The 25,886-nt window shown below is 33.2% G+C and overlaps 1 protein-coding gene across 2 annotated transcripts in view; it reads left to right on the forward strand.

The window, feature by feature from the left end:
* Positions 1-25,886, forward strand: part of ptc (protein patched) — a 157,931-nt gene that overhangs the window by 34,759 nt on the left and 97,286 nt on the right. Inside the window, exon 1 of one of the 2 annotated variants that reach the window (XM_075360805.1) lies at positions 22,106-22,329. The exons of the other annotated variant lie outside the window; for it this stretch is intronic. Coding sequence (XP_075216920.1) covers positions 22,240-22,329 — 90 coding nt within the window. The 5' untranslated portion in view covers positions 22,106-22,239. Of the gene's footprint in view, positions 1-22,105; positions 22,330-25,886 lie in introns of those variants that run through there. 2 annotated transcript variants of the gene reach the window in all.

Raw genomic sequence — 25,886 nt, forward strand, 5'->3', positions numbered from 1 at the left:
CTTTCTATCCCCTCTGTGAAACTAAACCGCACTAAAATTCTTGGGATTCAAATCGAGGGGTAAATTTGGTGCTTCCTTATGGGTTTTGATCTAAGAAATTGAATAAAAGTGGTTTCAGACCTCTATATTGTCGGAAATACACTTTTTTAGATTTGGAATAAAATAATTTTGTTAATTTTCCAGTAAATAAATAAATAAAAATCTCATTAACAATGAAGAGAATCTAATTCTGAAAAAATTGATGTAAATAACGTTTAAGAAAATTAAACAAAAATTTGAAAAGTTCAACTTTAATTAGAAATAAAACACAGAAACTAGATTTTTTCAGTAAAAAAAAGAATAAAATTAAAAATATCGTCCTCAGATGATTAATATTTATTACATTGTTACATCTAATAATCTAGAACAATTTGAATTTGTAAAAATAAATTTTTTTTTTTATACAAATTTTAGGCAGATTTCATAAGAAAGCTACCTATTATAATTGGTGTCCTGATTCGACTTCCGGAAATTTCGACATATCTTCGCGTTTCACATTCCCCAGGTCCCCAAACCACCGTGAGTTCAAAAGTTTATATATATATATATATATATATATATATATATATATATTTCACTTTCTTGTGGAGACGATAACTGCCGAAATTTTGCGCCAATCACTTTCAAATTGATACATAAAGTATAACAACCCAAAATATCGATCTTGTTCGATGTTGAGAAAAATCGGATTATGTGGGGGCTTTTTCCAAAAAAAACAAAATATCGCTATAACTTTCTTATTAAGTAAAATACCGAATTCGTTTAAAGTTCTTACTGTTGTTTGGATAAGGGCCTAAAACTTATATAAGTAACTTTTTTGATATTACCAACCATTGGTCCAGGGGGTGGAAAAAATGGGGTTTCAAAGACAAAAGAAATCATACTTCCCTTAATAGGGACAGTATCGAATCGGTTTAAAGTAGTCGTTACTCCTCTAAACATTACCTAAAATTTTTGTCGAAAACAATTTTTTATATGACCAACCCATACGGCAAGGGATGACCAAAATGTTGCTGGAATTGTAAGAAGATGGGACATGTCGTATGCTAAACATTTGAAACTTTTTTTCACACGCAACCATTGTAGTATTGAGTAAATTTGAAGTTTTTCTTAATTTTAAGGTGAAAATCTTTTTTATCCTCTACTTAGCATCGATGAAATCTACTTCCGCCTTCCGGCGTGTCGAAAGAGATTTTTTTTAATGTTTTATTTATTAATTTCCCCTTCATAAGAAACAGAATAAAAAAATAAGTAAGGGTAATTGTAATTTGCAACTTTATTAAGAAGGACAGGAGAACTTAAATTTAAGTTCTGTTCAAATGCCGAGTAAGTTCACCGATATTGTTGCCACCTATTTTTAAAAAATAAATTGAATTTGATTATTTCAATAAAATATATAAATTAGATTTCTTAAATCATGTAAAAATTACATGAACGTGTATTTAAAATTAGGAAAGTTTTACCGTAATCTATATTTATTTATCCCTGTTTGTTCGATGACCTCTTAAAGTAAAGAATATACGGTATAAAAAAATAAAGTAGTATTATATTCTACATCACATTTTGTTCTCATAGTGGACGCATTGAATCTTTAATAAAAATAAAAGCTATATTTATTATGTTTAATAAGAGAGAGAGGTAATGTTTCAAGGTGAATTAGTGATTAGTGAAAACGTATTAGATCGTGATTTGCTGCAGGTGTAAATCCCAAGATAACCTCACGTTTTATTTATTACCTTAAATGACTTACTAATAGGGTACAATTTTACTACCGGATAAAATACAATATTTTTATTAAATACATCTTTGATTAGTATTAATACAACTACTGCGGTCTATTTTACCTTTAAGAAACCTATTTCGAAGGATATTAGGTAATCTACTGCTAAATTTGCTCTTAAAATGTCTAAAAGGCCCAAAATTATTTATATTTAATTATTGTCAACATTCAAATTTTCTTTAAAAATAATCCATCTTTACTTAAATCACGGACCTATGATATCGTAACTCGAACAAATCTTTTTTCATTAATTTATTAATGAGATATAAAATTTTGCTGTAATTGTTCTTGTAATAGCTAGTTTTACAGTCTATCCTCTGTTAGCATTATGATTCAGAAATGATAATCTCTGTGTAGTGTTAGTGTTTTTGGAAAATTTAAAAGTAACGTAATAAGTAGTCCTTGAAACAAAATATGTGTAAAAAAATCATTGAGAATTTAATATTTCAGAAGAGTATATTTCTTTAAATTAGGTTTATATTTTAAACGGTTTTAAAAGTTTTAGTCTTTTTATTGCAAGTCAAATTCTACTAATAGAAAAGAGATTATTAAAATACAGAATTTAAAAATTAATAATTAATTTGAATTTTAGATGGTTTTTTCCCCATGTTAAATTCTAGTCTATTAAAAAAATAAGTTAGTATTTGTTTGATTTTAACGGTTTTTATAGATGAACATAGATAAGACAATATTAAACATAAGGATAGTAAACAGAGCACGATACAAAATCAAAATATTTTATAAAAACAGTAAAAATATATAAATGTTCAATAGCAAGATAAAGGAGTGGTACGCTAAGTACTATAATCATAATAGGTGTAGGTGACTTGACAAGAGACGATTACTCCAAAAAACGGAAGGCAGTAGGCTACCAAGAATAATAAGAATTTCTTGCCAGGCTTGCTAAGGGATGATTATGAAGTGATTTCCGTCGCGCAGAACCGAATGTAATGTTTCACATTACTATGTCGAGCTCATTAAATTGACAGGTGACGTTCAGAGCTTCCACTTTTTCCTTTTTCCTGTTTTGCCTCCGGTAATCACCGTCAGGTATTACTTCAGAGGATAATATGTATGAGTGTAAGTGAAGTATAGTCTTTTACAGTCTCAGGTGGACCTTTTTTGAGATGTGTGATTAATGGAAACCCAACTACCAAAGAACACCGGTATCCACGATCTATTATTAAAATCCGTATAAAAGTACCTTCATAAAACTACCTTTACTAGGACTTGAACGCTGGAACTCTCGACTTTGAAATCAGCTGATTTGAGAAGACGCGTTCACCACTATACCAACCCGGTGGGTTGCCGTTTAGAACTGCAGATGGTTGTTTTTACTCTATTCTTTACAGAGACGGCTGTGTAATTGTGTAAAACTGGACGCTTTGACAGAAAGCGTAAAGCAACATAATACCCTTTCTACTTATACCCTACATATACCCTTTCTACTGAAAACAATGCATTTTACACGCTGCCTCAGTACAGTTAGGGGAAAAATATTCCACTTTGTTGTAAGGTATCCCACTAAGAACAATAGTCGATAGCGAGATGTAAAAACTCAATCGTTTATAATTAGGATTTATGTCAGTGATTTTTATAATGATAATAACGATTATTCTAAACGTTTCTATTTAATCTTGTCAAATAGAAATGATTTCTATAATAATGACATTTTTTATTGCCTGCTTTTACCTGAAATTTTATAACCACTGACCGGATTTAAATGAAATTTTTACTGATGGAAAACATTATCAAAAGGAAAAAAATGATATAGAACGATCCAAAAATATTCATACGGATAGCGCTCCTTCTTTTTGAAACACTTCCTTCCGATATATAAAGTTAAAATTGGAATAACCATTAATTATTTTAATCTCATACTGATGCCCCGTTACACTTGCGGCAAAGAATTATTTTCTTTTTCTAGCTTATACTTTCTGTATCAAAATTTCTTACAAAAAAAAAGATTATAAGAGTTTATACACTTTTCAAAAAATTCCGTCTAACACTTTTTCAAATTTAAGCAAGAGATTTGTTCTTTTCTTGGTAAAAAAATAATTTATATTAAAACTCTGGAAACAATTAATATAATATTTAATATACTGGGTATCTGAAAAATAATTTACACTCCTCTTACATTTTATAATTGAGATAACTGAACGCGGTTTGCGGCATTCTTCCTTGTACCGAGAGGCTACTTCAATGAACATATTTCATTCTTCTTGATTTTTGAGTGAAGGCGGCTAGGGGCAACTCAAAAGGTTTAAATGGGACATATGGTCATGCGATAGCTTGTTTTAAAGGTCTCTGCAAGACAAGCAAAACGGTATCAAAAGATTAAATTCTGACTAAACCAAAATAGCGACCGCAAATGTCATTACGTTAATTAAAAATTGAAAAAAATTAATTATTAAAAATTTTCAAATACCTCTTTTAATTAAACATACAGACTTGAATTTAAAAATAATTAAATAATTAATTTTGTCGTTTTAAAAAAAGAGTAAATTATTTTTTTTTCAGTTTACTTAATAAAATTTATTTTGATTTAATTACATCTTTGAGTCGACCCCCCTCCAGTTAAAAATTAAAAAGAGTGAAATTCATTGAAATAACTCCTCGGTACAAGGAATAATGCCGTAAACCGCACACAGTTATCTCAATTATAAAAAAAAGTTAGAGGGGTGTATAAGTTGTTTTACAACCATATTTAATTAACAGCGGTATATATTTAATATATTAATTAATATTTGTCAAATATTCAAATTTTTCCCCTCAAATTCTTTCATAAATTCATTATTTAGACAATATTTTATCAAATAATGAAGTTTCGATCGTTCTTTGCTTTCACAAATGACATCTGCTTCAAATACTTCATATACGCCATATTTATGTCCTTAGTATACAAGTAGATGTTTTGCTTTTTTTGGAGTAAAAATTTACCTTTAAATTTTAAAAAGGTCAGATTCTTTAACGACATATATACTTACTTATTCGCGGATACAGTTTGGTTCAAAATAAACTGATATGATGGAACTGCAAAAGGCTTCTACTTGAATACGTGAAATAAAAATAAACTATTAATCAGAATTCAGACCTTAGGCCAAAGAGTAAAAAAATATTATTTCGACTATATCACCTTAATGAAATGCAATGTTTCTAACGTCACATGCTAGTTTTATTTGAGTCGTAATGCTGCATAATTTACACAATTAATATTTCCTATTAATTCAGAATTTATTAAAGACGAACTGTATAATTTTTAACTACATCCTTATAAAATGTGTAAAATAACCGGTATGTAAACTTAACTATGGTATTAGTGAATTAATGATGTTACAAAGGTATAAAGGATTTACAAGTTCCAATGAGCGTGGGTTGGCCCATTAGACTTGTAAAAGTAATGTTAGTGCGTGCGTGAATCAATGTTCGTGTTTGTGTATGTTTACATGTACATGGAAGAAAGAAGAGATGTTCGTGTGGGAGGAAAATAATTTTACAACTTTATGAACAACCTATACAACTAAGAAAGCTTGTTTTTATTTAATTATTGTAGACAAAACATAATGTTTTAACCTCTTATACGTATACATATACATTTTTTTTATTCCTTCTTATTTTGTTGTTAGTTTTTTTTTGTTGTTTTGGATTAGGAAAGGTCTTTGTTTAATACCCTTTTATTTTATCTATTTTCTTTTTTTCTTTAAAAAGATTTCTATAAAAATAAAACCATAAAAAGGTCAATAAAGAGAAGTTATAACATCAGAACGAAGTTTCCAATGTAAGTGATACTTTTTAAGAGATTTAGATAATCTCGTTTGGAAGAAATGGCGGGAATATCTTGATGTACAAATCAAGATAGCATAATAAACAAGACAGCTGGTATCTTTTCCTTTTCATCATTGGACCGATCTAAAACAGAATTGTTATTATCACTTTATTGTATCTTGATTATTTATTTACGGGATGTAGTAGTATAATGCTGTTTTTATATTTACCAATATTGGCCAAAAACAACAATTAATTTTTTCTTTTTACTTAATTTAATTATGCAACAAACCTTTTTATATACTGGCTAATTTAATGTTTTATTTCTATTCATTCTATTACATCAAATAATTATATTGAATAAAATTTATAATTTTTTAATAATTACTTATCTATTATTTTTTATCACTTCATATGAAAACATAGGACTATCATAATTATATCTAAGCTCTGGGGTAAATCGTTATTTAACTTTTCCTAGAATCTTAGTTTGCAATAATTTTACACCTACCTCAAAGTTACATAATTCTATCTTTATGACAGAAAGAGTTTATCCGCCTGCAGGCGGATAAAGCTGCACAAGAGCCCGGGTTCGGATGGAATACCGGTCGAGGTGATCCGAATCTTGGTGGAGGAAGCGCCAACATAGGTCCTTCGGGTACAAGGTGTTTTAGTACCCGAAGGCCTGGAAAAGATCACGGCTGGTCTTAATCAAGAACCCCAACACTGAGGAGTCTCCGTCTTCCTACTGGCCTACATGTCTAGTGAACAACATTACTAAGTTATTGGAGCGGATGATCGACGTAAGGCTCCGGGAAGAGATTGACCACGGCGAAGGTCTCCACGATCGACAGTTTGACTTTCGGCCTGGAAGATCTCCAGTTGATGCTGTCAACTCATTAATGGAGATAGTTGACAAGGCGGTGGCCGATACCTGGAGGACCAGGCTTATACCAATCATAATATTTCTCGATGTGCGGAACGCATTCAACTCCTTCATCTGGGAAGCTATCTTCCGGGCGCTGAGAGGATTGGGTGTTAGTGGTTACCTGAGGAGGACAGTACAGGATTACCTCGACGATCGGCGATTTGTATAAAGGGAGATAACGAGCTGTGGTTCCGGGCTACGCGTGAGGTGTCCCAGGGCTCTGCCTTGGGACCCCTCCTTTGAAACGTGGTCTATGATGAGGTACTTCGACTGCGTTACCCGGAAGGAGCGACTCCCATTGCCTAAGCTGATGATTTGGCCCTTGTGGGGTGGGGAAGACTGCGGAGGGGGTGAATAACGCTGCTATAGCTAAGATCGGAAGATGGATGACGGAAAAGGGGTTGCAGATATCCCGAAGAAATTCTGTTTCCTGCCCGCTGGCGGGGAGACGGCCCATCGCGATCAATATGGTCCAGTCGCGGGAAACCACCAAGAACTTGTGAATGTGGCTGGATCACAAGCGACCGTTCATCCACCATGTGAAAGAGGTAAGAGAGAAGCCGGGACGAATGGTGCAGTGTCTGGCTAGGTTGCTCTCAAACATCGGCGGACCACGAGCATCGAAAAGAAGGCTGTATTCACACGTGGTCAATGCAATACAACACGTTTCTACGGAGTTCTGGCGTGGAAGAGGGCAATGGCTGTGGGGCGCAACAGAAGAATCCTAGAGGGGGTACAGCGCCGCATGGCCCTCAAGGTGGCATCGGCATATGCTTCGGTGTCGACAAAGACGGTGCTGGTGATCACGGAGCAGCCACTTCTTCAGCAGCTGGCAGAGACTCGAGTGTTGGGCCACCGGGGAATTCCCAAGCGGAACATACATGCGGCTCTGTTCCGAGATTGGCAAGGTAGGTGGGGTGCGTCCACCAACGGCAGGTGGACGCCGCCTTGTCGTGGATGTAAAGCCGTGAGCCAGTCGGAGGTTTGGTGAGCTGAACTACTGGCTCACGCAATTCGGAATTCCTGACCGGCCATGAGGCCTTCCGCGCCTACCTGTGTGGTAGGAGGAGGGCGGATGACCCCTACTATCCTTATTGCGGCGACCCGGATACCCCAGAACACCACGTGTTCTGGTGCTGCAGTGGGATGATTACCGCTTAGCTTACTCGGCGATTACAGGACCGCTCAGCGTGGAGAACATCATCGCCACCATAATGCGGAGCCCCAAGAATTTTGATACCATTGCAGGATTCACGGCGAGGGTTCTTCAGGAGAAGGATCGGGGGGCTTGGGGATGAGGGACAGCCCTCTGCGGAGCTGCCGTTCGCACATGCTTGCACGAGTGGGCGGTAGCGATGAGGCACGGGGACTCCTTCAACCCTGAGCGAAAAAGACCGAGTCCCGGCGGGGATGTATCACTCGTGGTGTCCCCGTTAGAGGCATTGGCATAAAGACTGAGTTCCCGTTTCCGGAGTGGGGACCCCGGGTCGGCGTGGCTGGGCCTGGTGGATTCTACTCTGTGGGTTTGAGGTGGGCGCAAAGTGAGATTCGACCGGTGGGCCGAGACGTAGAGACTCGTTAGAGTAAAGGACATTCCCCTGGGCTGTGTAATACTTAACTGCAGGATCCGGCCCGGGAGAGAAGAAAAAACAAATTTAAAAAAAAATGACAGAAAAGGAACGTGATATTTTTGGAATTAGTATTGTTGTAATTGAAAATAGATTGAATTAAAAAATGAGAAAATATAGGTTAGTAAGGTATAAAAAATACCAAGTAATTAAAAAAGGACTTCACAACTTTAAAAGTATATAAAAATCTATCGAGGAAACTTACAGATTCCGTTGAGAACTCATTACATAGAAAAACACATCAAGTTTGTCACCCTACATTCACTTTGGTTTCTATATGGCTTCCAATTATAAAAGACGTACATCTCACCTGAAGTTGATTTCATTTCAGAGTGTAGCCAGCAAGTCGGGCGTTACTTCTGCAGCTGCGAAGTCTTAGCTCAACAAGATCGGCAGACAAAGGCGATACATAAGATCATTAATGAAACCTCACAAGAAAAGATCTAGCGGGGTCAAATCTGGGGAGCGAGATGGCCGTGCAATAGGACATTCAGGACGGATCCAGCGACCCGGGAATCGAATAAAATTTCGGGCTTCTAGGCGATAGTGAGGTGGTGCCCCTCTTGCTGATAGTAATAGCGTCCATCTTTGTCATCATCGTCTAACTGAGGATTTAGAAAATGTTGAAGCGTGTGCAGATAAACAATTCCATTTACGGTTGCCTCTCGGTAGAAGGAGGGAGGGTCGTACATTCTTTGTTTGCTAAGGGGACAAAAGACATTGACCTTAGGGTTATCTTGAATGTGCTGCAAAGTTTTATGAGGGTTTTCAATTGCCCATATTTGGCAGTTATGGGTATTTACCTTGCCGCTGATATGACTCGTTGACTCATTACTAAAAATTACATTGTCTAAAAATGTATCGTTATCCATAATTTATCATGTATCGTTATATTCCATTCATCATTTCCACATAAAACTGCAACCGAGCAATTTTGTCGTCATCTGTAATGTGTTAAACTACGGTTAGTTTGTACAACCGTTTAACCAACCGTTTCAAGTGCAACCGTTTACGTAATACGCGCCAAACAGTCGTTAGTGAAATGCCAATCTCACGTGACGCGCGTCGAGTTGATTTCTTTGGACTACCTGCAAAGCTTTCTCTGAGCTGTTCCGCATCAGCTTCAGGGACGCTTGAACATCCTGGTGATTTTGTATGTTTAACAGAACAACCTGTCTCAATGAAAGTTTGGTGGCAAGAGTAAAGTGTATGACTATTAGGAGGCTCCCTACCGTACTCTCTACAAAAATTATGTTGAGTTGCAGTTGCTGACTACAAATCCAAAAACACCAAAATACACAGCATGCAGTTCTGCACCAGTAAATGACCTATTTTTACACTGGTGACAGTACTGATGGCTGAATTCGGTACAAATTAACTACGTGAGTCAAAACTTGATGTGTTTTGCTTTAAAATGTGACGTCAACCGAATCTTTATTTCCTTGTCTCCCACAGCCGGACTCGCATTTATGCATAAAAACAGCCCTGGGAGGTGCCATTGCCTCTAACTACTAGGAAGAAGCAGCGCCAGGCCCGATTATGCCGTTCCCAGCCGTCCCAACCCAGTAGCCGGGACTCTGTTCATCGATGTCTGGCCTCTAACAGGGGCTTTCCCAGGGGGGCACTCCCGCCGGGACTCGATCTTTTCAGCCTAGGGGGTCAGGAGTCCCCCTGCTTCCTCACCGAATGTGTAAGTTATATAAATAAAGTTCTATATGACTTTAAATTTGTGAAGTCCTTTTTGAATCACCCGACCACATAACTTTACTTAGATTGATTTTAAAAATCGGTATCCACGATACTAGATCGTGGATACCGGTGTTCTTTGGTGGTTGGGTTTTAATTAACCACACATCTCAGAAATGGTCGAACTGAGAATGTACAAGACTACACTTCATTCACACTCATACATATCATCCTCATTCATCCTCTGAAGTATTATCTGAACGGTAGTTACCGGAGGCTAAGCAGGAAAAGAAAGAAGATTGATTTTAAAAAAATATCTAATTTTATTAAAAACTAAACGAAATAAAAGATAAACCTGATAATCCTTTAAATATTATTTTTTAATTATATAATTGGTAATAATAAGAATAACCATAATAATAATAAAATAATGAAATTATGAAAAAATTAGACCGTTTTATAAATACATGAAGTAAAAGGTTGGATAATCTAAAAATTTCTTTGTTTATTATTCCAGTGATAATAGTAGAAAAATAATTTTACAAATTATATGAAGAAAGACTCATACTTACGAAAAAGAGAATAAACCCTACTTCATAAACGCACTAAAAAGATGAACTACCAATTATTTACAGACTATATTTGAGTCGCCTTCAAAAAAATCACAATTTAAAGAAGAAATATAACTAATAAATATTTCAAAAAAATAAAAAAATATTTACGTGTACATTTTTATTATTTTCTTATTTTACTTTTGTTTGGAAATATGGTTAAATCTATGAAAAAAGACATTCGTAGAAAAAGCCGATCGCAAGATAAAAAAAAAAAAATAGAATACGAATAACTTTTATCCATTTTATGAAATTTTTTTTTATTTATTGAGAATTTTTTTTATTTATAGTTTTAATACTAATATTTTTGAAATTTTGGGGAAGAAAATATATTAGATATCAGAATGACATCAAGGTACATGTCATGACGTTCAATACTCAATACTTAATAATGATGTCGATTAAAGAAAGAAGAACATCTTTAGATTGTGTATGTTAGGAATATTTTTTCATTTAAAGAATCCCTTGATGTTATCTTGTAGAAGCTTGGTATGTACCACCAGGGGGATAACTCTACAAAAGAAAAAAAATCAGGTGCATTACAATTGAATATCCTTTTTATAGTCGTTTAAATAGAATTAGCAACAGTTTCAGAACTAATTGTTTCATAAAAAGAAATAATATTTTAAAAATAAAACCAACTTCAGATCCAGAAGGTAAAACAATCGAAATAAGAGACTGAAGTTTTGCTGTAGTAGTTATAGGACTATTTATACTACTTTAAAATACGAGTAGTTTCTTATTTTGAAATCGAAGATAAAAAATTATTTAGTTTTACTTATGATTATTTTAATATTGGGCTGTTTTGTAGTGTAAACAGTTGAATTTTATTATATTTTCTCGTAAATTATATTTGCTCTGCCTATATATATCATACAAAACCATCAGAATAACTACCCATACCGAAAAATGTTAAAATATTACGTCTTTGTTGTTCAGATGTAACGTACGTACTGAATTTAAATTCCGTTCTATTTTCGGGGAAGGGAGAATAAATAAATAAATGTATACATATATATAAAATAGATTTGGCTATATCTATCAAGGTATCTATTTCTCAATCAGAAATTTTGGACACCTTTTGACTTTATTTTCGTGAAAAATTCTAAGAAACTGCCAAAAAGGTATAACATATTATCGATACAATACACCGATGAATTATATAATGAAAAGAAAGATCAAGGTTGACATCTTCATTATAAACTATCGCAGTATCATTTAAAGGAAATATCTACCGCTGTTCCAACAGTTGAAAAGGATGGATAACAACAGGCGGTTTAAAAGTGCGGTAAAAGATAAGAATAGGGTCTCAAACTACAAAAATTATAAAGAAAACTACAGAAAAAAAAGTGTCAGTATACCAAGAAAAACATCATTCAATCATGATATGAACTAAGACTTAAAAATTTATTCTTCAGTTAGATTAATATATTTAAAAATAAAAATTTGTGTATTTATTTTTAATTTTAAAATTTCACTTCATGGTACCGACAAGTTTACTGGAATTTGTTTAAAAAATGTACATTTCCACATTCCTTTGCAGGAAATTAAAAAAAAAAAAGGATTTTTAAGTGAAAATTGCAACGTATACAATAAATAAGAAGTATTCTGATACAGTAAGCTAGCTATCGCTAGCTAGCCATTACATCTATGACTCGATCAAGAATAATTATTTTTTATGGTGAGTTAAGATTTTCGATAACAATAAAAACTGTTACGAGTCGTTTTCTTAGATATGATTTGGAAATTATTTATTATCTTTAAACTAGTAGAATCTTTAAACGTAAAACGTAAACTTCACTTTAAGATCTTTAAACATAACGGATCCTATTTTATAATTTTCTTTATCAGGTAAGTAATATTTTTATAGTTGTAATAAATCGTATAAATATAATTTCAAATAAAAATGTATCTTGTTTTATAAAAACAATCTTTTTCTCCGCTTATTGATGTTGTAGATGGTAGTTTCTCACAATCCAAACTTAAGCGTTCTATTTGATAGGAAAGTGTATTATACATAGTAAAGTATATTTTTTTATAAATGTAATTTGAAACAGGACTGTTACAATGTATTTAATATTCAAGTAGAGGTGGAAAAGACGACTAATCTTAAATGGTTTTATAGGTGTTGAAAGGCTTTAAATTTCTCCTTTTGAAGATTTTTTCACAAAAAAATGATTCCTACATCATTAATTAATAGTTGACAATTATAAATATATTTTAGCCGTACGATTAGGAAAATACAAAAAAAAGTTAAGTGTATTTATTATTCATCTATTTTTGCTCCCGTTCTGATTTATGGTTCAGAAAATACAACTTTAAATTGAACAAATGTTCAAATTCAAAGAGGTCTCATCACTCAGCAGTTAATATTAAATGCATATATTGGTGTGAGTTGGATAAAATAATGTGAAAAATGTTGGTACGACTGGAACTGGAGTGGGGAGGACTGTTTATTGCCTGCACATTTGAGTATTGCCAGTCTATGTCGAGCGTTGGCTTTTGAACAAAGTTGCTTAATTGTGTGTTATTGTATGATAAACTGTCGAAGAAGGTGTATTCGAGATGGAAACCTATTTAAAGACGAAATCTCATGTTATATGTCGGCGAAAGTTCAGGGAGAAATTTGAAAAGGAAACGCCACTAAAAAGTGTTATTCTTTTACTAACATCAGTAAAACAATTTCGTGAAATAGGCACGGTGTTAGACCAGAAACGTGCCCGACTAGGTCAGTTTTAACGTCGTACGCAGCTCGTACAGGACATTAAAGCGGAATTACAAGATCTCCTCGTAAACCTTTACGAAGACTAAGCCGGTAAAAGAAGTTTCATTAGGATTAGCCCACACTGCAGTGAGGAGAATGCTGAAATGTTATCCGTATCATTGCAAGTTTTCTTGAGCTAATTAATGCTGATTATGCTAAAAGGATTCACTACTGTCAACGGTTCAAGAGCTTCATTAAAGGCGACATCGGCATATTAGATTATGTGTTTTTCATAGATGTTTCTTTCATCTTGGTGGGTATGTTAATAATCAGAACTACTCGACCTAGGGTACTGGAAACCCGCACATTTTCTTTGAATCTCCCTTATACCCACAAAAATAGGCTTATAGTGTTCGGTTTCAAGGCGACAAATAAAAGGAACCTTGTTTTTTTTAAAACTGTGGATGCTGCCGTCTACCGAGAAATTATCCCACAGTTCATAACCTTACTTCAAGAGGATGAGGGTGACTGCTGGTTACGTTAGGACAGTGCAATTTGTCGTACAGCTCGCTCTACTGTGGAGATGCTGCAGGATTTTTCGGTGGAGAAGATTATTACGGTAAGAATCATTTCTAAAGAATTGTGGCCACCAATAACCCCCGATCTCACTAGTCTAGACTTATTTCTGTGACTTACTTAAAAGAAATTGTTTATAGGAAAAATCCACTTAACTTGTAGGGATAAAAGACAAACATTACCAATGCCATCCAGGAAATAAACAGGGTTCAACTAAAAAAAGTAGTCATGAACACGATAAAACGTGTTGACAAGTTCATAGAAGTGGATGGACATAATTTTTAACACTTTCTGAAAATTATTATGTAAGTGTTTGTCAATAAAAATCATTTATAAACTAAATTAAGTAGTGTGGCCTCTTTTAAGTTAAACACTGTAGAACTGCGACTATTGGCAATCATGAAGTTGATTATTAGTCATAAATGTTTGCCTGTATATACTTTTTACTTCCTTGTACGAAGTGAAGAAAGTATTGTGATCGCGAAAAATTTCTGTTTTCACATTTCAACGGAAATATCCATTTTGACCATCCCTGAATCCATTTCGCTAGTTTCGGCGTGACGTCTGTAGGTACGGACGTACGTACGTATGTATCTCGCATAACTAAAAAATGATTAGCCGTAGGATGTTGAAATTTTGGATTTAGGACTGTTGTAACATCTAGTTCTTTACCTTCCCTTTTGATTGAAATCGACTAGACCAAAAGTGTCCTAAAAGCCGAAAATCCCAAAAATTTGGATATTGGGACTTTTTCTTAACTGTAGTAATTAGCTCTCATTGAGGGCTTTTCAACGATATATCATAGGTGGTACTTATTTTCATTGGCTTCAGAGTTATAGAAAAAATAAAATTTTAATTAATGAAATATTTAGATCTTACAAGGAGAAGGCACATCGGTTCAATCCGACTTCATCTCCTTTTTTTCTTAACTTTTTTAAAAATTTAAACATATTGATTTATTAATAATTATTAACCTCTGATTGTAAAAAAACAAATTACAATAAATAATAATTCATTAATAACAAATATATATATATGAAAAAAATATCAGAAGTTATTAATGAAATAAAATTTTATGTACTTTTCATTTAAAAAAAATGTGTAATGTAATTTAGTAGGCATACAAGGAAGTTATGTAGTGTTCACATCAGATTTTTTTAATAAGACAACAATAGTATAAGGGAAGGTTCTCAATTCAACCCTTATATATTATTTTATACACGTTCAAGCTTCGGTTATTCAAACGGACCATTTCTATGATTCTTTTTTTAATCTGTAGAGGAAGATTTTCTGGTGGTCCTGTCCTAATTTTTTTTTCAACTTACCGTGAACGAGTTGTAAAAAGAATTAGATTTTCTACAAAGATGATTTGAAAAAGAAATCTTTTTTTATTCGTAAGCATTGCCTAATATTTGGTTGTAATAAAAGTAATTATGTATTGCCTGATATCATTTTGATACTTTTTTTTCGTTTGAAAATTAGTTAGGAAACTTAATGTATAAAACGGAATTATACATAGACATCTTCTTTGCTCCACTATTCTAGAGAACCGAAGCTCACATTCGGTAGTTGTATTTTCTTTACGCTGATTCTCTCCAGTCATTATTCTTAATAAGACGCAATATGTAAGAAAATTAAACTACCTTATCTCAAAGTAGGTAATTTTTATATATCTTTTGCGTGAATTCCTATACTTAATTTTTTTTTTAAGATACAAAGTTTTTACCTTTCCTTTACTGCGAACGATTGCTAATTTTTAAAAATGTAGGCCACATATTTGTGGGCTTAACTAATTTTTTTATAAAATAAAACTAAAAAAATTATAATTTTAAATTATTTAGAAAAATAAAACGGAATAATAATAATTTAAAAATATTATTTCAATTTCGACTTTTTATGGTTAACGATAAATTGAGGGTTATTTTTTTATTTTTTTAGCGGCGACTTCAAAGATTTGAAATTAAAGAACTGATGAAGCATTTTTCAATTTTTTTATTTCAAATTTCCAGGTTTTTAAAGTTTGTTTTTTTTAACTTCAGGTTTATTGTAGTAGTCAATATTTTCATTGGAATTAGTTCGGCCATGTTGCTGGTAACTTCTTTAACATAAATTATGCAATTAAAATTGTAAGCCTTTTCCAACTCGATGAGGTTCATTCTTGGAGTATAGCTTTTAAATTAGTAGAAACAACAACGTATATCTTTTAAAAATTTAATAATATTTATTTTTCTTAATTGTATATAATCCAGCTATTTATTAGGAAGATACGAGTATATACGTATATTGCTTTATTAATATCAAATTTTATTAAAATAAACTCTTCTTTTCAGTGATGATTTTATGTTTAAAATAAAATTTTAATATATCTGTTATTAAACGGTCAACATAGCACCTATGAAATAATGATATACATACATTAAATGTGATACACACCTTTTTATATACTTGTATAGGAAGTATCTAAGAAATATATCGTAAAATAAAAGACAGCATCATCGGTGGTTGTCTCGCTTTACGTTATAAGAAGTTCTTGTTTTTTAATACTCGTAAAAGGGATGTCAAGTTATAAGATAAATGAGACAGGTCTTGACAAATGAGGCCCTCATGAAGTCGAGTCGCCAATGTAGTTAGTACTCGTATGTACGCGAACTCGGCTACTTGTCTTTCACGTAGATTTAACCGATCATTGTTGGCAATCTTTTCGGCGGTCTGCCTTTGGAATAACAAACCTTTTTTTATTATTATATTATTATTATTATTACGTCTACTACTAATATAAAACATAAACATCTAATTGTACAATAATTTCAATAACATGACGTTCAGCACCGTGAGAAATTCGATTAGTCGGGAATGTTATACGGTAAAGATGTTCCAGTCCTAGTTGCATTTCATAAAAGAATATGTAAGGCAGTATAATGCGAGCTTTGTTACGCTATGTTAGACACCGAAAATTGATGTTTTCCGGTAGACTTCTCGCTTTACGTTTACATTTATTACTATAATAATAATAACTACTTTGTTATTTTATTACAAAATTTTGATGTTTATGTATAATGTAATGGTGTTTAATAATTATTCTCATGCAAAATAAAATGAAAAATTTTACTTTTTATAAACGATTTAAAGTTACTTTAAAGAATACGAGTACAGTAAATTTCTAACAAACTGGAAAATACAAACAAAAATATTTTTTGATTATAAAATATTTTGTGAATTTCACAAAAACATATTGTTTTTTATTTTCCAATTTGTTATTATGGATTTTCAAGTGAAGGCTTCATCCATCGATTATTTGATAAATTTCTAGTTTATTTTAATTCTGCTAATTTTTTTTGTATAAAGAAATAATATATATATATATATATATATATATATATATATATACAGGGTCCGGCATATAAACCTGACGATTTTTGAGAGATAATAATTAAACTGTGTTTCGTACTATTAAAACATTTAATATATGAAATTAAGATCAATTTTTGCAATTTATAGTGAATTACTTACATAGATTTTTTATTTTATTTGAATATTATATGTCGTCCTAATGTTTTCCATTACTCCTTACACACTCACTTAACCTCATTCTAAAATTCGACATTGCTCGCTCAATCATCACTTGTGGAACAGCTTCAATTTCTCGTTGAATGGCCTCCTTGAGTTCTGCAATTGACTGTGGTCGACTACTGAAGACTTTATGTTTGAGATAACCCCAAAGAAAAAAATTACAAACAGCCAGATCAGGTGAACGCGCTGGCCAAGGAATTTCGCCAAATCGGGAAATCAAAGTCCAGGAAAGGTTTCTCGCAGAACATCCATTGCGATTCTCGGCGTATGGGCGGTGGCACCATCCTGTTGAAACCAAATTTCATGTCCTTGAAAGTCATTCAGTTTCGGTCGCAGAAATTCATTCAACATGTTTACGTATCGATGAGATGTTACTGTTACTCTGCGATTTAACTCCTCAAAAAAATATGGACTAATTATGCCGAACTTTGAAACCGCACACCACATTGTAACATATTGACTGTGAAGTGGTTTTTCAAGAATTTGCCGTGGATTATGCGAAGCTAAATAACGGTAATTTTGTTTATTCACAAATCCTGACAGATGAAATTGTGCCTCGTCACTTAAAATAATAATGACATCCTGGTGGACATTTTTGAGGATGATCTCGCAAGCTGCTTTGCGAGACGCCCAACCATTTGCATTAACATCTAGCAGCAATCAGTTGCTGCACTAACATCATCTTATACGGATGGAATTTCAGGTCGACATGAAGAATTCGTCGTACACTTCGATCACAAATGGCTAGCGCAGCAGCATGTCTCGCTGCTGAACGTAGTGGAGACTGCGTAACAGCTAACCTTACAGCGTTAATGCTTTCAGGCGTTCTCACAGTCCGTTTTCGTCTTGTTTCATTTTTAAAGCAGACGATGTGTTCCTAAAATTCTTCACCCACAACAATACCGTATTCCTACTAGGAACAGACGCGTGTCGATTTAAATTGAAATGACTGCGAAAAACTGTGTTACAATAACTGAGTCATTATTTTTAAAATAGACTTCAATCACAAACGCTCGTTGTTCACTTGTCCACGACATACTGGCTACTGGAATAGCATGAATAGACCTGTCGATGTACAACACTCCCGTCTTCTCATTGACTAGTGGTGCCAACATAACAATTACTACAAAATCGTCAGATTTATGTGCCGGACCCTTATATACTAACTAAAACTCCACCTCACCAACTCCCCGCCGGGGCCGGATCCGCAATTAAGCATAACACAGTCCCGGGAGGTGCCTTCGAGCTCGAGGGATCTAGTGTCCCCGTGTATCATCACCGTCGCCCATCCACGCAAGCGCGGACGAACAACGACTCCACAGGAAGCTGTCCGCCACCCCCTCGCTCTCCGGCCTTTGTTTTCACCTGTGTCCTTGGTTTCCAGCTTGCCTTCCTTGACTACCTTGTCTCGTTGTCTTCCTTGCCATCGGGACTACGGCTTCTGACTCAGGGGTTCGCATCAATCTGTTCCGTAGTGACGACGCATTCTCGTCTCTCGTCCACCCACATGTCGCAGACAAAAATAACATGCTCCGGAGTATCTCGTTCTCCACAGTATGGGTTTTTGGCCCTTCTCCTTCCAAAGAGGTACGTCAGAAACGTACCGTGACCGGTCAGAAATTGGGTGAGTCAAACCCCCTCCCGAACTACGGCTCAATCTCTCTGATCAGCCGGTGGGTCCATCGATCCACAGTAGGAACGTCCCATCTAGATTGCCATTCCGTCAGAATTTCACTGAGAGCGACTTCCTTGCGCACTCCTTCCTGGGTCTTTACACGTAGTCTAGGCAGCTGTTGCAGCGAAGGTATCCCAGTAACCAAGATCGCTTCAGTGGATCCGAGGAATAGGAAGACGCTATCCGAAGGGCAATCCTCCTGTGCATACTAACTGGCATCTGTTTCTGTCAGCCTCTAGGACCCTGTGCCAGACCGAAACACCATACAACACGAGAGAATTGACCACGCGTGAGTATACTCTCCTTCTGGTGGTACGTGGTCTCGTCGTGCTTTCCAACAGTCTGCTCAGACTTCTGACTACTTGTTTGGCCTTGATGCAGGTCTCTCGTACATGGACCGTGAACGATCTCCTATGTTCGAGACAGATTCCTAAATATTTCACGGCCTTCAAAGACTGAACTAGCCCCTCTGAGGTCTTGATTGGTATGGGTCTTATCCTGTGTCTCCCCGTTATCGGAATCATCGTAGTCTTTGCGTGGGATTGATGAAGATCCCTCACTCTCATCCAGTCATTAACTGCCCCTATCGCTGTATTGGTTGCATCAGCCACCTTCTCATTTACAATTTTTTTCCTGTTTTAGCCTCCGGTAACTACCATTCAAATAACACTTCAGAGGATGAATGACGATGATATGTATGAGTGTAAATGAAGTGTAAGTCTTGTACAGTCTCACTTCGACCATTCCTGAGATGTGTGGTTAATTGAAATCCAACCACCAAAGAACAGCGGTATCCACGATCTAGTATTCAAATCCGTGAATACCTAGTAAAGTCACGGATTCAAATCCGTGACTTTACTAGGACTTGAACGCTGGAATTCTCGACTTCCAAATCAGCTGATTTGGGAAGACGCGTTCACCACTAGACCAACCCGGTGGGTCACCTCATTTACACTTACATTGAAGCTACATCACGACTAGTAAGACAGTAGCAATAATTACTTTTGCCTCTGCGCCTGCACAAATACACATACAACACACACACACACACACACACACACACACACACACACACACACACACACACACACACACACACACACACACACACACACACACACACAACAAACTCAGACTTTGCAGCAGCTGGAAAACTAGTTAGAAAATACAAAATTCATTACTATCTAATAACGTTTTCTCATCGTTCTCGTGCCGTTTAAAGTTCTAACAATTTTCAGTTATGAACCGTTTTGAATGTATTCTTATTTCAATCTGGTTAATTTTTAAATATAATTATACGTGAAATTGACATTTTCCTTTCATAATTAGGCGTAAAGCTTTTTTTGCCTGGGTAAGTTTTTCTGTAGACGAATTGTAAATAACGAAATGAAGTTACGTAGATTAAGAAAAACTGACCGGAGAATCGTCCATGCATGATTTTTTTTTTTACTATTATAATGAAGCGAGTTATTAAGCTTCAGATTCATAGGCAAAGATATAGCTGTAGTATTCTCCGTTATTGTTATCGGGGATCTCTATAGAAATGGAAATGAAATAAAATGTGATTTGAGATAAAAAAAAAACAAAAATTAACATATTCAAATTTTTCGTTCAACTGAAATGTTAAGTACGCTTACTAAAATAAATCCCTACGAAGTATTATTATTATTATTTGTTATTATTATTATTATTATTGTTATTATTATTATTACAATCACTTTCTTTTAGCGTTCTAGTTGGATTATATGTATACAGAAGAATTTTTTCTGGAAAATTCTTAACTCTCATTTTTTGAAACAAACTACAATATTAATTCAGCTTGCAAATATAATTTGTACACGACTAAAAACAGAGTAATACTGTACAATTAAATATTACGCCCAGTATTATAGAATGACATTAATTAAAGAAGATCTCTGATTAATTATTCATTAATTCAGGAATAAATTACAACTTAATCAATAATTTGTGCTTTCACACATAAATAATTTCAAATTTTAGAGTAATAGATTATTAATTATTAATTTGAAATAAATTTAGGCCATCAAATTATAGGGTTTATCCGAAATTAATTAGTGAATCAAATTATACACTAATATGAATGCGCTATATAATTTATTCTGTCGGAAAGTATTGTTTTATTATTATTATTGTTGTTGATATATTTTAATTTTAATTGTAGGCGTGTTTGTGTATTTGTGTGCGTGAGAGTTCCTGCAAGTGGGTGGGCCGTGATTATTTAATAGTTGGATTCATGTTTGTTGTAGTTAGGGAAATAAGTTTCATATTACAAAATAAAGTAAAATAAAAGTAACTTGTAACATAATAAAATGAATAATTTATTTTAAAATAAAAAGAAAACGCAAGCTAATAAATTTTTTTAATCTTTACAGATTTGATAATCGAATTTTATTTTATAATTTTGACTTCATTAATTTATTCTTGTCAGTTTCAAGAAACTCGTTAAGAGATTGCGAAAAAAATTGGCGAATTTATTATTATGAAGGCGGCCTAATCGGTTTGTTAACCTACAATAAAGAAGTAAGATAACGCATTAATTAATTTTTTTTTCTTTACCGATTCCGGTTTGCTAATTGTTATTTTACAGTCATTAATAACAATTTATTAATGATCTTATAATGCAATTTGGTGTAATATTACATCGTTGAGATTTGTAATTACACTTCTTGATTGTAATTTGCGTACACGTGCGGGATGAACTAGATGAATGCAATGTCGTGTTTATACATTCCGCCGGTCGAGCGGTGCATGCGCTCGTACGTCATGACTGATAATACTGGCGGTAATATGAATTCCGAACGGGTGCAGTACGTTCAAATAATCGCGTGAAAGATGAAATTGCGTACGAATGTCGAAACAGGAACGAGTTTAAAACTGCAAAGGAAAAATAAATTTGTAAGGACCTGCGAGAAGAATATCAGAGTGTGCGAGTGTCGAGTGAGAAGTCCGATGTTGTTTTTGTATACTAGATTTCTCTCCGAAGACCACGTGTGTGGTCCACGACTGAATGGCGGCCGACTTCGGTAGAGGGGAGATGCCGGGTTGCTAAGCAACGGAGGGGAACGGACCAATAGGAGCGGTGGAGTCCAGTCGTCTGAAGTGCACCCGTACGTTAATATGCTGGCAGTTGTGTTTCTGTCGTCGCAAGAACTTGTTGTGTCTGTGGCGTGCAGTGTTATAGTGTTCGAGTGTAAGTAACAAACTGTTTTCTAATGTGGATACTGGGGTTAAGGGGACTTTGGGATGCAGTGGCGCTATGGTGGTCGAACAATCGCGACATCGGACAGACCTCTACGTGAGAACGAGTTGGGTTGATGCAGCCTTAGCTTTAGCTCAAATCGACAAGGTTTGTTCTATTTAAATAAATTTTTATTAAAAAAATAATAAATAAAAAAATAGGAATTTCTTTCCTTCATGTACTTTTAGTAAACCGTTCGCTTAACATCTACTATATTTTGATAACTGTTTATACTGTTTTTGCTACACTACCCAGATGAGGTGTTAGTTCATTTGTATTCTCAGAGGTTGCGCTAATAGTATTTTTCTACTGGTATAACCTATAAATCTCTAAATTTACTTTCATTTATAACATCGGTTATTTTTGTTTACTTAGTATTTCTCGACTACGATATTAAAAGAACAAGCGTTTCATATTTTGTGTTTAGTACCGATAGTTTGTAGAATTATATTTTTAAGTTTAAAAAAAAAAATTATCAATTACTTTACTGAAATATAAAAATTATAATATATTTTAAAAAATTCATATAAATATTTAAGATATTTGTGGATGAGTTCAGATATTGTGAAATTAATTTTAGAGAGGAATCATTTCTAACAGAAATCCAATGATTCCTCTTTAAACTTAATTTCTACATTGACAATTTGAAAGGAAATTAAAAATCTAATATAAGTTAAAAATATATATCAATTTATCATAAATGTTTGTATTACTGTTTAATATTTTTGAATACAAAAACTGTATCAAAAAGTGTTTGCTTCTTATTATAGATTGTAGGAAACGTTTGCACTGTAATTGTAGAAAACTATGTAGGCCTACATATATGGTAATATTCTGAATTTTGTGTAGAATATAAGTATGATAAAAGACTAATAATTAATTTTTGTTTATTTCCATTTGTAAATTCAGCATTATATCCAAATTATATTTACACATTATTGTATAACTTCTATACACATTATTGTGTAACTTCTATAAATTGTGTTATTTGTTGAACAGGAATATACGATCTGAATAGTAAAGTTGTTAATATGATTAATATTGTATTTAAAACTAAAGTAGATATGTATAGCTGTGATTTAGTAAAAGTTAGGTTTATGATTTTATTTCATTTAAAGTTAAATAATACGTTTACTATTTTATGTTCTGATATTTTAATGAAGAAATTTAACATTACTATATTTATAATTATAGCACAGTACTATGAGTATAACATAAAAATGTAGGCCTGTGTAAACAGAAATAATAATAATTTTTGTTTGATCTTGTTCTTGCTTAATTTTTACATTCGTAAAATGCATGTTCATGAAATTAACGTTAATTGAGTTCTTAATTTTTTTTAATTTAAAAACTTTTGTGTGCTTTTCATATTTTCTTTATAGAAGTTGGAATTTGTTTTTAACTTTTACTTTTACATTCTTATTATTTAAGCTCAAGTTTTTTTTTTTAACTTGTGTTTTATGCAGTAAATTGTATTGTTAATTTTATTCAACATACTATTATTTGTAGGCATACTGTTTTTTTTTTTTTTTTTTTTTTTTTTTTTCCGTAATGTAAGCGATGTATTTAATATTAAGTTCTATATTTAATGTTATTTTATGTAAATTTAATTTAATCTAAAAATTATTAAATATAAGGAAGCGGGCGAGTAAAAGGTAAAGGTAATGTGAGAATGTAGGGGCTGTGTTGGCTGTTCACATTGAAGATGGCGGGGTAATTCGTGTGTGGCCCGACTGAAGGCCGCCTCTATGTCTTCCGCTAGCTCTCTAACGGAACGCAGACCACACACGACCCCGTAGCACCTCTCTCTTCTGCTGTGCTGATCTTTTCAGTATCGAATTCCTTACTCCAGGTAAACTGGGTTACGAGATGTCTCTGTTGCTTGCATAAATGATTTGCAGCTCGAATGTTTATTACTTTATCCTTTGTTGATAGTTTTTTTTTGTTGTCTTCTTTATTATCCGTTGAACTTGGCTTAAAGAAATGAAAAGTAACGACCACACTAGTCGTAATACTTTCTTTTCTTTTGTCCTTTACTGTGTAAAACGCTCAGTAGAAGTGCTGCTTTTAACTCATTTTATTTTAGTTTTCACAATCGCTTTCTTTTTTAATCTTCTATTTATCATCGATCAGTTTATTTATCAGAAACATGATGGAATATTTTCTGAAATACCTTGTGATATACTAAACTTCATGAATTTACTAGATTTCAACGCTTTATTTACATATAAATTAGTATATAACATTTTAATTTTATAATGGAAATTTTGCGACTGCTAGAATGAGATATATACGACTTTGAGGAACGTTCGCCTAATCAGATATTGAAATATTTAACTGATTTCAGTTGAAACGCTTAAGATTCTTCTATGGCATCTATGTCACCAACGAAACGTTACTCAGTAATTTTAAAATTTATGTTATCAAAGGAGAAATTAAGCTGGAAAAACTGCTTAAAAATTTAAAACCGCATTCAAATCTACCATCACTACCATCTACTATTTCTAGACGACTATTAAGCCATTCAGAAATTAAAAATTAAAAAAGTAATTTATTATTATGTGTAAAGTCTATTAAAAATTAATAAACAGACAATGATTTAATTAATCAAAAATATTTCTAGACTTTTTTTCTTAAATAAAGTGATTGTAGAATGAACTTTCTGTTAAAATTACATTTTTTTTAATTTTTTTTTTTTAACTTCCTAATGTGTACGTTGAATCTGTACAAGTGAACAATAAGCAGCAACCCCCCGCTGCCCCCCCGGGCCAATGAACTGAAGTTGATATGTAAATGAAGTGTAGTCTTGTACGGACTCAGGCCGACGATTCCTGAGACGTGTGGTTAATTGAACCCAAATCAAATTCAAATTCGTATAAAAGCAACCAACTTTTACTAAGATTTCAACCTAAGAACCCTCGACTTCGAAAATCAGCTGTTAAAAAACTGATTTATGAGACGGTTTTACCACTAGAACACCCCTGTGGACTAAAACTACATTTCCATCTCTTTTTTATTTAAAAAATCTTAATAATTATTTAATTTTTACGCGACTGCCCAAAAATGAGTGTTTGTCTTTAGAGTGGATGTACGAGTATGTATGTATGTTTTCGTTTTTTCAATTTTATTTTTGGTTTTAATCAATTTTATTTTATAACAAGATATTTATACATATCAGATATGTTTAATTTATTTATGCTTAATTTTAAAAAGCGTATTAAGATTTTTTTTCCTTTTTTACATTAAAAATATTTTCCAGGAACTCAACGGCTGAACCGATTTAGATTTTTTAAAAATATGTATGTAAGTTTAAATAAATTAAAAAAAATTATCCTATATACAAATAAAATATACAAAATTGTCACCCTCACACTCTTTAATTATCCTAATTATTAGTCATTATCCTAAATTAAAGAGCAATGTTTTTTTTTTTGGCAGTCGTGTTTTTTTAATATTTATCTCTTGTTTATTAAAATTGACTTAATCGAAATATTTATTATTTTCCTTCTCTTGTACTTCTTAATAGTTTTTTTCAATTTTATCTTATAATAAGATATTTATTCATATCAAATATATTTTTATACTTATTTTAAAAAGCGTACTAGGAATTTTTTCATTTTTTATATTAAAAATTTTTTCCATCAGACATATATTACATTTTAATA

This window comes from Lycorma delicatula, chromosome 3 (genome assembly GCF_047948215.1).
Source record: "Lycorma delicatula isolate Av1 chromosome 3, ASM4794821v1, whole genome shotgun sequence".
In the NCBI taxonomy this organism is placed as follows: Eukaryota; Metazoa; Arthropoda; class Insecta; order Hemiptera; family Fulgoridae; genus Lycorma; species Lycorma delicatula.